This window comes from Mustela nivalis, assembly GCF_964662115.1.
Source record: "Mustela nivalis genome assembly, chromosome: 13".
In the NCBI taxonomy this organism is placed as follows: Eukaryota; Metazoa; Chordata; class Mammalia; order Carnivora; family Mustelidae; genus Mustela; species Mustela nivalis.
In genome coordinates, this window is record NC_139032.1 from 30200563 (window position 1) to 30213646 (window position 13084).

The 13084-nt window shown below is 37.1% G+C and overlaps 1 protein-coding gene across 2 annotated transcripts in view; it reads left to right on the forward strand.

Moving 5' to 3' along the window:
- The window catches only part of ERCC6L2 (ERCC excision repair 6 like 2), a 153701-nt gene that overhangs the window by 68780 nt on the left and 71837 nt on the right, over positions 1-13084 (forward strand). For both annotated transcript variants that reach the window (XR_014302375.1, XM_082697236.1), the window contains exons 7-9: positions 651-791; positions 1809-1922; positions 2812-2931. Coding sequence is in view for 1 of the 2 variants with exons in the window: in XM_082697236.1 (XP_082553362.1) it covers positions 651-791; positions 1809-1922; positions 2812-2931 (375 nt within the window). In the remaining variant the exon portion in view is untranslated. The remainder of the gene's footprint in view (positions 1-650; positions 792-1808; positions 1923-2811; positions 2932-13084) is intronic.

The following is a 13084-nucleotide window of genomic DNA, read 5'->3' on the forward strand; positions in this document are numbered from 1 at the left end:
TTATAATACAAATGGTAATAATTGTCTTAAATTTTTTTCTAAGTTTTTAAGAAATTGAGTAAGTACTATTCATACTGTTGTTCTAAAGTTTTCCCTTTTCTTCTTATCCAGTTTTTAATTTTTTTTAGAGAGATTTTATTTATTTATTTGAGGGAGAGAGAGAGAGAGCACAAGTAGAGGAGAGAGGTAAAGGGAGAGGGAAAGCAGACTTCCCGCTAAGCAGGGAGCCTGATGTGGGACTCTATCTCAGGACCCTACGATCATGACATGAGCTGAAGGCAGACTTGCTTAACTGAGCCACCCAGGCACCCCTCCGTATCTAGTTTTTTTATTTGACCTAAACGGTAGTAATTTACTTGCATTATGGGCTAATAGTATGAAACCCTGAAAAGACCCAGAATATATTTAGGAATATATAAGGAAAACACTTGTTTTTTCATATTTTGATTCCTTTCAATTGAAAAACAAACTCTATGAGATTTATTTGAAAATAGAGTTATTTATATACTTTAGGGTCATAATAATGTATCTGAAAGAATAATAGCTTATAAACAGTTTTCACTCTTAAAGTCTTTAAAATCTGGTGTACATTGTGATTATTACTGCTATTAAAAAAAGTACCAATAATTCTTCATGTTTCATCTTGGCAGATGGTATATTGTTCTCTGACAGATTTTCAGAAAGCTGTCTATCAAACAGTACTAGAAACAAAAGATATGACTTTGATACTTCAGTCTTCTGAGCCTTGTAGCTGCAGCAGTGGCCGGAAAAGGAGAAATTGTTGTTATAAGGCAAGCATTTCTGGGTGGTTATCTTTACATCTTGCTTTTGATTACATTGTTCTCTATTCCAGTGTCAGAGGTAAGGAGCAGATAAAATAACCTTTTCTCAGTTCTTTATCTTTAGAAGCCACAAGTTAACAAAAAGGAATAGTTTTCAAAAGTATTTTGCAATATCAAATAGTAGTCATAGCAAAATATAATATTCAAATATCTTTCCAATAAACTGGTTTTTCAGTAGCTCTCAGAAACTAGTACCTTCAATTTGATATCCTCCCTTTCAGCTTTTATTGAGAAGTAGCCTACTTCATTTTGAGACTTCATCTTATTTCCAGAAGTTTCTCAATAATAAACTTAGTCTTTGACAGCAGGCTGATAATGTTGTTCTGATAGACTGTTAATTAATCAAAATTGTGTATTAGTATAATAAAGTATTTTATTTTTATTTAGCAACAAATATTAGTTTATATTTTTTAACTTTCTATCTGTATTTCCTGCCCCTTTTTTCACCTCTCTGTTTTAGTATCAAGATATCTATCAAATATCCATGTACATCGAGGGACCCTGAATATTTATCTAGATTGATATTTATTTAATCTCTCATTTGTTTTGCTCTTTTTTAACCACGTCACTTTTTCATAATAGCACAGTTTCCTCGGACACCTTGGAATATAAAGGAGAGGATAGAGAAGGGACAGTGAAGTATGACCCTGCCCCTGTGCCATTTTTTATTAGCAGGAACCTCTTATGGCAGCATTCTCTACCACTATGTATCATGAGGGTAGATGCTTTCTGGAATGAGGACTTTCTCCCCTCTTTTATTAAAAACATCACCAAAAGTGAGAGTCTACATGAAGTGATTCATGAACCTTTTTACATAATGGCAGACCATCATTTTCTCAGAATGTATTGTGCCAGTAGTGACCAGATGATAAACATTAGTGTGAGCGATAGAGTTTATGAAGTCACTTGTTACATAGCTGTGTTAGTCTCTTGCGTGTTTTTATTTTCTCTTTTTTCTGGTTACAGACCAATTCACATGGTGAAACAGTGAAAACCTTGTATTTCAGTTACCTTGCCGTCCTTCAGAAGGTAGCCAACCATGTTGCACTACTGCAGTCTACTGGCACCTCCAAACACCAGGTTTGAGTTGGTTTTGTACATTTCTTTATGATGCTAGTTGATATAAGGATTTTGTATTTGCTATAAAATGCCATAGCCAAGTATCTTTAAGTTATTTTTATATGTAGTTGAAGAGGAAACTAACTTGCTCATGTTTTAATTTAGGTGTCAAAGAAGTATATGCTCTTTAAGTTTTTTAAAGAGAAAACTGAAGCCTAAGTCAAAATAATAATCCTTTTTTATGCCTCTGTTAGTGCTGCTGTATTTGTTTTCCTAACATGATACAATTACTAAGTAAGATATTTGATGAGTCAGTCTCATTCCATTATCCAACCTACTGGATTAAAATGCATTTATAGTAATCTGTATATTAAATATTAGGATTATATCCCAAGTTGGCAAAAATCAGCAATTTCAAAGTTTAGAAATAAATGCAATCATATACTTTGATCATTTCAATTGTATCTTATTCTAGAGCACACATAAATAAAAAGAAGTCTTTAAGGCTTATTTTTTATTGCTTTTTAAGGCTTTTTTAATATAATTTTATATTTTCTTTTTGTGTTATAGTCTTCATGCTGTTCAAATATAATTTTAAAATCTAATAAGCATTTAATATTGTTCTTTGATAGTACTGTTTGCTCTTTGGGAAGTATTTGAGTCCTTGACTTAGAGATTAAAAAGAATAATGATAAAATTATTAGTCCTATCATTTCAGAACTCATCAAAGCCATATATAATTAATATTATCACTTTAACTTTTTCTAAATTATTAGTCTGACTTAGAGAAGATAATATCTTCAAAGTAATATATTCTTTCTAAATAGAATGTTTTCATAAACAATCTCAATTTATATATATATAAATGTGTTCGGTTGAAATTTCTTTTCTTCTATCTTTTCCTCCTAAGGAAACACTTATCAAAAGAATATGTGATCAGGTATTTTCCAAGTTCCCAGATTTTGTGCAGAAAAGCAAAGATGCAGCTTTTGAAACCCTTTCTGATCCAAAATACAGTGGGAAAATGAAGGTAAGTGCTCTTCTTTCAGGCTGCACACACATAAGCGTGATACACAAAATATTTATCAGTGGTATGATGGAGACACTAACTAATCAGAAAGATACCCAATCATTCAGAAGAGACTGTGGCCAAAGACAACTGATGTAGCCGTATCATCATTTACTAACTTACAATGAACCATGCATGCAGTAGGTTCTCAATTATTGCTTACATCAAATATACTTCAGACTTTCCTTATTGATTTATGAGATATACGCCCTCTTAAAAATGTATGTTGTTGCCACATATATAATAGCTTAGCTTCAAATGTTTAAGAAGATTATCTATGTCTAAACTGAATTTTCTGCCAATCTATATTGGAAAGTTGCTAAGTGTCGAGTTGTAGCAAGGGAGCATTTGTTGTACACTAGGAAACTGACCTATAGATGCTGTTCTACTGAGGGAGGGTGGGAAAAATAAGGCTAGGTTCTCCAGCCATGACCCAGGCCTTGGGGCATTGCCTGTGACAGCTGCATGAATTGCTGATAGCTTCCAGCCTTTTTGCAGTCACTTTGTTTAACTCTTTAGTAACTATGAAGAATCTTTATTTATAGATTCAGAGATTATTACCAAACAATTCCCAGCATTATAGTTTAATTAAGAAGAAAGTAAGTTACTTCTTTTGGCTAAATAAATAAGTGATTTTAAGTAGTCAGGTGGTCATTTTCTTAAAATCTTGGAAATATTTTTAGCAGTTAATTTATATAAACTCATAGTTTAGTTTGCTTGGACCTCTAAATTCAATGAAATAAAATAAAAACCAAGAATATTACCTTAAAAACTTGTGTAAGTATTTTTTTATTGAGATAAATTGACATATAACTATGTTAGTTTTAGTTTTAGGTATACAGCATAATGATTTGATATGAGTATATGGCAAAATGGTTATCACAATACATTTAGTTAATATCCATCTCCACACATAGCCTTTTTTATTGTGATGAGAGCTTTTAAATTTTTTTTTTTTAAAGATTTTTATTTATTTATTTCACAGAGATCACAAGTAGGCAGAGAGAAGGGGGAAAGCAGGCTTCCCGCTGAGCAAAGAGCCTGATGTGGGGCTCGATCCCAAGACTCTGGGATCATGACCCGAGCCAAAGGCAGAGCCCCAACCCACTGAGCACCCAGGTGCCCCGATGAGAACTTTTAAGATCTACTCTCAGTAACATTCAAAGATGTAATACAGCATTTTACATTTAAATATGTAATACAGTTGCTGTACATTACATCCCCAGGGCTTACAACTGGAAATTTGTACCTTTTGACCACCTTCACCCAATTTGCCTGCCTTCACCCACTGTTTCTGGCAACCACCAATCTATTCACTGTACCTATAAATACAAGCATTTTTTTTTTAAGATTCCACATATAAGTGAGATCATAGGATATTTGTTTTTCTTTCTTCTACTTCATTTAGCATAATACCCTTCATGTTGTTGCAAATGCCAGGGTTTCCTTCCTTTTTATGTCTCCATATTCCATGATACATGTATATATCACATTTTCTTCATCCATTTATCTGTCAACAGACACTTAACATTTTTTTCCACATCTTGGCTGTTATAAACAATGTTCAGTAAATATGGGGGTGCAGATGTCTTACTGAGATCTGTTTCATTCTTTTGCATAAGGCTATTCAGTTTTCCCAGCACCATTTATTGAAGAGACTCTCTTTTCCCCCATTGTATATTCTTAGTTCCTATGTCATTAATTAGTTGACTGTATATATGTGGGTTCATTTCTGGGCTTTCTATTTTGTTTCATTAATCTTTATCTGTTCTATAATAGCATACTGTTGTTTTTTTTTTTTTTTTCATGATCTCAGCATACTGTTTTGATTACAGTAACTTTGTGGTATAGTTTGAAATCAGGAAGTGTGATGCCTCCAGTTTTTTGCTGTTTCTCAAGATTGCTTTGACTATATGGGTTTTTTTGTGGTTCCATGCAAATTTTAGTATTGTTTGTCTTATTTCTGTGGAAAATGCTGTTGGAATCTTGATGGTGATTACACTGAATCTATAGAAGCTTTGAACAGTTGGACATTTTACAACATTAGTTCCCAACCTATGAACACTGAATACCTTTTTATTTAATTGTGTCTTCTTTAATGTCTTACAGTTTTCCGTGTACAGGTCTTTCACCTTCTTGGTTAAATGTATTCTTAGTTACTTTATTCTTTTTGATACAGTTGTAAATGGGATTGTTTTCTTAAAATTTCTTCTTCTGATATTTCCTTATTGGTATATGGACAGACAATGAATTTTTGTAGACTGATTTTGTATTGTACTTCATTGAATTTATTAGTTCTAACAGTTTTTTTGGTGGAGTCTTTAGGGTTTTCTGTATATAAGATCATGCCATATATAAATAGGAACAGTTTTTCTTCTTCCTTTCCCATTTGAATGCCTTTATTTCTTTTTCTTGCCTAATTGCTCTGGCTGGGACTTCTAGTACTATGTTGAATAATAGTGGCAAGAGGAGGCATCCTTGATGTGTTCCTGAGCTTGGAGGGAAAGCTTTCAGTTTTTTTCAGTGAGTGTTATGTTAGCTGTAGTCTTGTCATATATGGCCTTTATTACGTTAAGGTGTATTTTCTCTATACCCACTTAGTTAAGAGTTGTATATAAAGATTTTATTTATTTATTTAACAGATAGAGATCAGTAAGCAGAGAGGCAGGCAGAGAGAGAGAGGAGGAAGCGGGCTCCCTGCTGAGCAGAGAGCCCGATGATGCCGATGCGGGGCTCCATCCCAGGACCCTGAGATCACTACCCGAGCTGAAGGCAGAGGCTTTAACCAACTGAGCCACCCAGGCGCCCCAAGAGTTGTATATTTTTAAAATAAGTCTGTGTTAGTGAGAATATTCTATGATTTATTATCATAATAAATAATTCAAACCTAACAATAGTAAATTTCCTAACAATCTTTCCTAAGAATAGTTTATTTTTGTAATCCATTTTGCTGACCTTATTTTTAAATAAAACCATGTAAAAAGCTAATTAATTTGGATCTGAGCACTTATTATCCCCTTGTTTCCCAGGCCAGAAATCATGGCCTCCTGTGAAAACTGTATTATCTGTTGTTACATATTTAAATTGCATTTTTTATGACTCTTCACTAAAAAGTTACTCTTGATATTAAATGAATTTTATAACTCTACATTTTATATTCTTATACTCAACATATCATTTAAAATGTACTCTTGGAGTTTTCTTTTTTTTTTTTTTTAAAGATTTTATTTATTTATCTGACAGACAGAGATCACAAGTAGGCAGAGAGAGAGGAGGGAGCAGGCTCCCTGCTGAGCAGAGAACCCGATGTGGGGCTCCATCCCAGGACCTTGGGACCATGATCTGAGCTTAAAGCAGAGGCCTTAACCCACTGAGCCACCCAGGCGCCCCCTATTGGAGTTTTCTGATTAAAATAATTATTACATTGAGTAGAGTCAAGATGGCGGAGAGGTAGCAAGCTGAGACTGCTTCAGCTAGCCGGAGATCAGCTAGATAGCTTATCAAAAGATTGCAAACACCTGAAAATCCATCGGCAGATCGAAGAGAAGAACAGCAATTCTGGAAACAGAAAAACAACCACTTTCTGAAAGGTAGGACCGGCGGAGAAGTGAATCCAAAGCGACGGGAAGATAGACCCCGGGGGGAGGGGCCGGCTCCCGGCAAGCAGCGGAGCAACCGCGCACAAAATCAGGACTTTTAAAAGTCTGTTCCGCTGAGGGACATCGCTCCAGAGGCTAAACCGGGGCGAAGCCCACGCGGGGTCAGCGTGGCCTCAGGTCCCGCAGGGTCACAGAAGGATCGGGGGTGTCTGAGTGTCACAGAGCTTGCGGGTATTGGAACAGGAAAGCCGGCTACAGAGACAGAGCCGACAGTAAGCTCGCAGCTCCGTGTTACCTTGAACCGGTCGCAGGCTCGGTGAGCTCGGAGCGCGGCCGGAGGTCAGGCAGACGGGAGTAACTGGGCGCGGTTCTCTGAGGGCGCACTGAGGAGTGGGGCCCTGGGCTCTCGGCTCCTCCGGGCCAGAGACCAGGAGGCCGCCATTTGTATTCCCGTCCTCCGGAACTCTACGGAAAGCGCTCAGGGAACAAAAGCTCCTGAAAGCAAACCCAAGCGGATTACTCACCCCGGCCCCGGGTAAGGGCGGTGTAATTCCGCCTGGGGCAAAGACACTTGAGAATCACTACAACAGGCCCCTCCCCCAGAAGATCAACAAGAAATCCAGCCGAGACCAAGTTCACCTACCAAGGAGTGCGGTTTCAATACCAAGGAGAGCAGCAGAATTCCAGAGGAGGAGAAAGCCAAGCACGGAACTCATGGCTTTTTTCCTGTGATTTTTTTTAGTCTTGCAGTTAATTTAATTTTTTCTTTTTCATTTTTTGTGTTTTTTTTTTTTTTCCTCGCCTTCGGGGAAAATTTTTTTTTTTTAACTGTTACCTTTTTCTTTTTTAACGATTTTTTTACTAGTTTATATAATATATATATTTTCTTTTTTACATTTTTCTTAGGTGTTTTCTTTTTTAAAAAATTTTTTTTCTTTTCTTTTCTTTTTTTTTTTCTTTTCTTTTTGCTTTTTTTTTTCTTTCTTCCTTTTTGAACCTCTTTTTATCCCCTTTCTCCCCACTCACGATTTTGGATCTCTTCTAATTTGGTTAAAGCATATTTTCCTGGGGTTGTTGCCACCCTTTTAGTATTTTACTTGCCCCTTCATTTACTCTTATCTAGACAAAATGACAAGACGTAAAAATTCAACACAAAAAAAAGAACAAGAGGCAGTACCGAAGGCTAGGGACCTAATCAATACAGACATCGGTAATATGTCAGATCTAGAGTTCAGAATGACAATTCTCAAGGTTCTAGCCGGGCTCGAAAAAGGCATGGAAGATATTAGAGAAACCCTCTCGAGAGATATAAAAGCCCTTTCTGGAGAAATAAAAGAACTAAAATCTAACCAAGTTGAAATCAAAAAAGCTATTAATGAGGTGCAATCAAAAATGGAGGCTCTCACTGCTAGGATAAATGAGGCAGAAGAAAGAATTAGTGATATAGAAGACCAAATGACAGAGAATAAAGAAGCTGAGCAAAAGTGGGACAAACAGCTACTGGACCACGAGGGGAGAATTCGAGAGATAAGTGACACCATAAGAAGAAACAACATTAGAATAATTGGGATTCCAGAAGAAGAAGAAAGAGAGAGGGGAGCACAAGGTATACTGGAGAGAATTATTGGGGAGAATTTCCCCAATATGGCAAAGGGAACGAGCATCAAAATTCAGGAGGTTCAGAGAACGCCCCTCAAAATCAATAAGAATAGGCCCACACCCCGTCACCTAATAGTAAAATTTACAAGTCTCAGTGACAAAGAGAAAATCCTGAAAGCAGCCCGGGAAAAGAAGTCTGTAACATACAATGGTAAAAATATTAGATTGGCATCTGACTTATCCACAGAGACCTGGCAGGCCAGAAAGAGCTGGCATGATATTTTCAGAGCACTAAACGAGAAAAACATGCAGCCCAGAATACTATATCCAGCTAGGCTATCATTGAAAATAGAAGGAGAGATTAAAAGCTTCCAGGACAAACAAAAACTGAAAGAATTTGCAAATACCAAACCAGCTCTACAGGAAATATTGAAAGGGGTCCTCTAAGCAAAGAGAGAGCCTACAAGTGGTAGATCAGAAAGGAACAGAGACCATATACAGTAACAGTCACCTTACAGGCAATACAATGGCACTAAATTCATATCTCTCAATAGTTACCCTGAATGTGAATGGGCTAAATGCCCCTGTCAAAAGACACAGGGTATCAGAATGGATAAAAAAACAAAACCCATCTATATGTTGCCTCCAAGAAACACATTTTAAGCCCGAAGACACCTCCAGATTTAAAGTGAGGGGGTGGAAAAGAATTTACCATGCTAATGGACATCAGAAGAAAGCAGGAGTGGCAATCCTTATATCAGATCAATTAGATTTTAAGCCAAAGACTATAATAAGAGATGAGGAAGGACACTATATCATACTCAAAGGGTCTGTCCAACAAGAAGATTTAACAATTTTAAATATCTATGCCCCCAATGTGGGAGCAGCCAACTATATAAACCAATTAATAACAAAATCAAAGAAACACATCAACAATAATACAATAATAGTAGGGGACTTTAACACTCCCCTCACTGAAATGGACAGGTCATCCAAGCAAAAGATCAGCAAGGAAATAAAGGCCTTAAACGACACACTGGACCAGATGGACATCACAGATATATTCAGAATATTTCATCCCAAAGCAACAGAATACACATTCTTCTCTAGTGCACATGGAACATTCTCCAGAATAGATCACATCCTCGGTCCTAAATCAGGACTCAACCGGTATCAAAAGATTGGGATCATTCCCTGCATATTTTCAGACCACAATGCTCTGAAGCTAGAACTCAACCACAAGAGGAAGTTTGGAAAGAACCCAAATACATGGAGACTAAACAGCATCCTCCTAAAGAATGAATGGGTCAACCAGGAAATTAAAGAAGAATTGAAAAAATTCATGGAAACAAATGATAATGAAAACACAACGGTTCAAAATCTGTGGGACACAACAAAGGCAGTCCTGAGAGGAAAATATATAGCGGTACAAGCCTTTCTAAAGAAACAAGAAAGGTCTCAGGTACACAAACTAACCCTACACCTAAAGGAGCTGGAGAAAGAACAAGAAAGAAACCCTAAGCCCAGCAGGAGAAGAGAAATCATAAAGATCAGAGCAGAAATCAATGAAATAGAAACCAAAAAAACAATAGAACAAATCAACGAAACTAGGAGCTGGTTCTTTGAAAGAATTAATAAAATTGATAAACCCCTGGCCCGACTTCTCAAAAAGAAAAGAGAAAGGACCCAAATAAATAAAATCATGAATGAAAGAGGAGAGATCACAACTAACACCAAAGAAATACAAACTATTATAAGAACATACTATGAGCAACTCTACGCCAACAAATTTGACAATCTGGAAGAAATGGATGCATTCCTAGAAACATATAAACTACCACAACTGAACCAGGAAGAAATAGAAAGCCTGAACAGACCCATAACCAGTAAGGAGATTGAAACAGTCATTAAAAATCTCCAAACAAACAAAAGCCCAGGGCCAGACGGCTTCCCGGGGGAATTCTACCAAACATTTAAAGAACTAATTCCTATTCTCCTGAAACTGTTCCAAAAAATAGAAATGGAAGGAAAACTTCCAAACTCATTTTATGAGGCCAGCATCACCTTGATCCCAAAACCAGACAAGGATCCCACCAAAAAAGAGAGCTATAGACCGATATCCTTGATGAACACAGATGCGAAAATACTCAACAAAATACTAGCCAATAGGATTCAACAGTACATTAAAAAGATTATTCACCACGACCAAGTGGGATTTATTCCAGGGCTGCAAGGTTGGTTCAACATCCGCAAATCAGTCAATGTGATACAACACATCAATAAAAGAAAGAACAAGAACCATATGATACTCTCAATAGATGCTGAAAAAGCATTTGACAAAGTACAGCATCCCTTCCTGATCAAAACTCTTCAAAGTGTAGGGATAGAGGGCACATACCTTAATATCATCAAAGCCATCTATGAAAAACCCACCGCAAATATCATTCTCAATGGAGAAAAACTGAAAGCTTTTCCGCTAAGGTCAGGAACACGGCAGGGATGTCCATTATCACCACTGCTATTCAACATAGTACTAGAGGTCCTAGCCTCAGCAATCAGACAACAAAAGGAAATTAAAGGCATCCAAATCGGCAAAGAAGAAGTCAAATTATCACTCTTCGCAGATGATATGATACTATATGTGGAAAACCCAAAAGACTCCACTCCAAAACTGCTAGAACTTATACAGGAATTCAGTAAAGTGTCAGGATATAAAATCAATGCACAGAAATCAGTTGCACTTCTCTACACCAACAGCAAGACAGAAGAAAGAGATATTAAGGAGTCAATCCCATTTACAATTGCATCCAAAACCATAAGATACCTAGGAATAAACCTAACCAAAGAGACACAGAATCTATACTCAGAAAACTATAAAGTACTCATGAAAGAAATTGCGGAAGACACAAAGAAATGGAAAAATGTTCCATGCTCCTGGATTGGAAGAATAAATATTGTGAAAATGTCTATGCTACCTAAAGCAATCTACACATTTAATGCAATTCCTATCAAAGTACCATCCATCTTTTTCAAAGAAATGGAACAAATAATGCTAAAATTTATATGGAACCAGAAAAGACCTCGAATAGCCAAAGGTATATTGAAAAAGAAAGCCAACGTTGGTGGCATCACAATTCCGGACTTCAAGCTCTATTACAAAGCTGTCATCATCAAGACAGCATGGTACTGGCACAAAAACAGACCCATAGATCAATGGAACAGAATAGAGAGCCCAGAAATAGACCCTCAAATCTATGGTCAACTAATCTTCGACAAAGCAGGAAAGAATGTCCAATGGAAAAAAGACAGCCTCTTCAATAAATGGTGCTGGGAAAATTGGACAGCCACATGCAGAAAAATGAAATTGGACCATTTCCTTACACCACACACAAAAATAGACTCAAAATGGATGAAGGACCTCAATGTACGAAAGGAATCCATCAAAATCCTTGAGGAGAACACGGGCAGCAACCTCTTCGACCTCAGCCGCAGCAACATCTTCCTAGGAACAACGCAAAAGGCAAGGGAAGCAAGGGAAAAAATGAACTATTGGGATTTCATCAAGATCAAAAGCTTTTGCACAGCAAAGGAAACAGTTAACAAAATCAAAAGACAACTGACAGAATGGGAGAAGATATTTGCAAACGACATATCAGATAAAGGACTAGTGTCCAGAATCTATAAAGAACTTAGCAAACTCAACACCCAAAGAACAAATAATCCAATCAAGAAATGGGCAGAGGACATGAACAGACATTTCTGCAAAGAAGACATCCAGATGGCGAACAGACACATGAAAAAGTGCTCCATATCACTCGGCATCAGGGAAATACAAATCAAAACCACAATGAGATATCACCTCACACCAGTCAGAATGGCTAAAATCAACAAGTCAGGAAATGACAGATGCTGGCGAGGATGCGGAGAAAGGGGAACCCTCCTACACTGTTGGTGGGAATGCAAGCTGGTGCAGCCACTCTGGAAAACAGCATGGAGGTTCCTCAAAATGTTGAAAATAGAACTGCCCTATGACCCAGCAATTGCACTACTGGGTATTTACCCTAAAGATACGAACGTAGTGATCCAAAGGGGCACGTGCACCCGAATGTTTATAGCAGCAATGTCCACAATAGCCAAACTATGGAAAGAACCTAGATGTCCATCAACAGATGAATGGATCAAGAAGATGTGGTATATATACACAATGGAATACTATGCAGCCATCAAAAGAAATGAAATCTTGCCATTTGCAACAACATGGATGGAGCTAGAGCGTATCATGCTTAGCGAAATAAGTCAAGCAGAGAAAGACAACTATCATATGATCTCCCTGATATGAGGAAGTGGTGATGCAACATGGAGGCTTAAGTGGGTAGGAGAAGAATAAATGAAACAAGATGGGATTGGGAGGGAGACAAACCATAAGTGACTCTTAATCTCACAAAACAAACTGAGGGTTGCTGGGGGGAGGGGGTTTGGGAGAAGGGGGTGGGATTATGGCCATTGGGGAGGGTATGTGATTTGGTGAGTGCTGTGAAGTGTGTAAACCTGGTGATTCAGAGACCTGTACCCCTGGGGATAAAAATATATGTTTATAAAAAATAAAAAATAAAAAAAAATAATAATTATTACATTTAATTTTTGTTATGATTTTTAGAAAGGAAAAAGCAAGCATGTTGCTAGAGGCTGGGTAGGTGTCTGTATATGTGAAAGAAGCCTGTAATTTATTTGTTTTGTGAGAGAACACCAACAAGATGGAGACTGATAGTAATAATCCAGGGTTATATTTTTAAGATTGTGTATCATCATCTGATTGTCACCATCATCTGATGATTTAGTGATACAAAGTGTATAAGCATATAACCTATTGCCTCTGGGGAGAGTTAAGAAATCCAAGTTGCATGTATGTCTTGAAT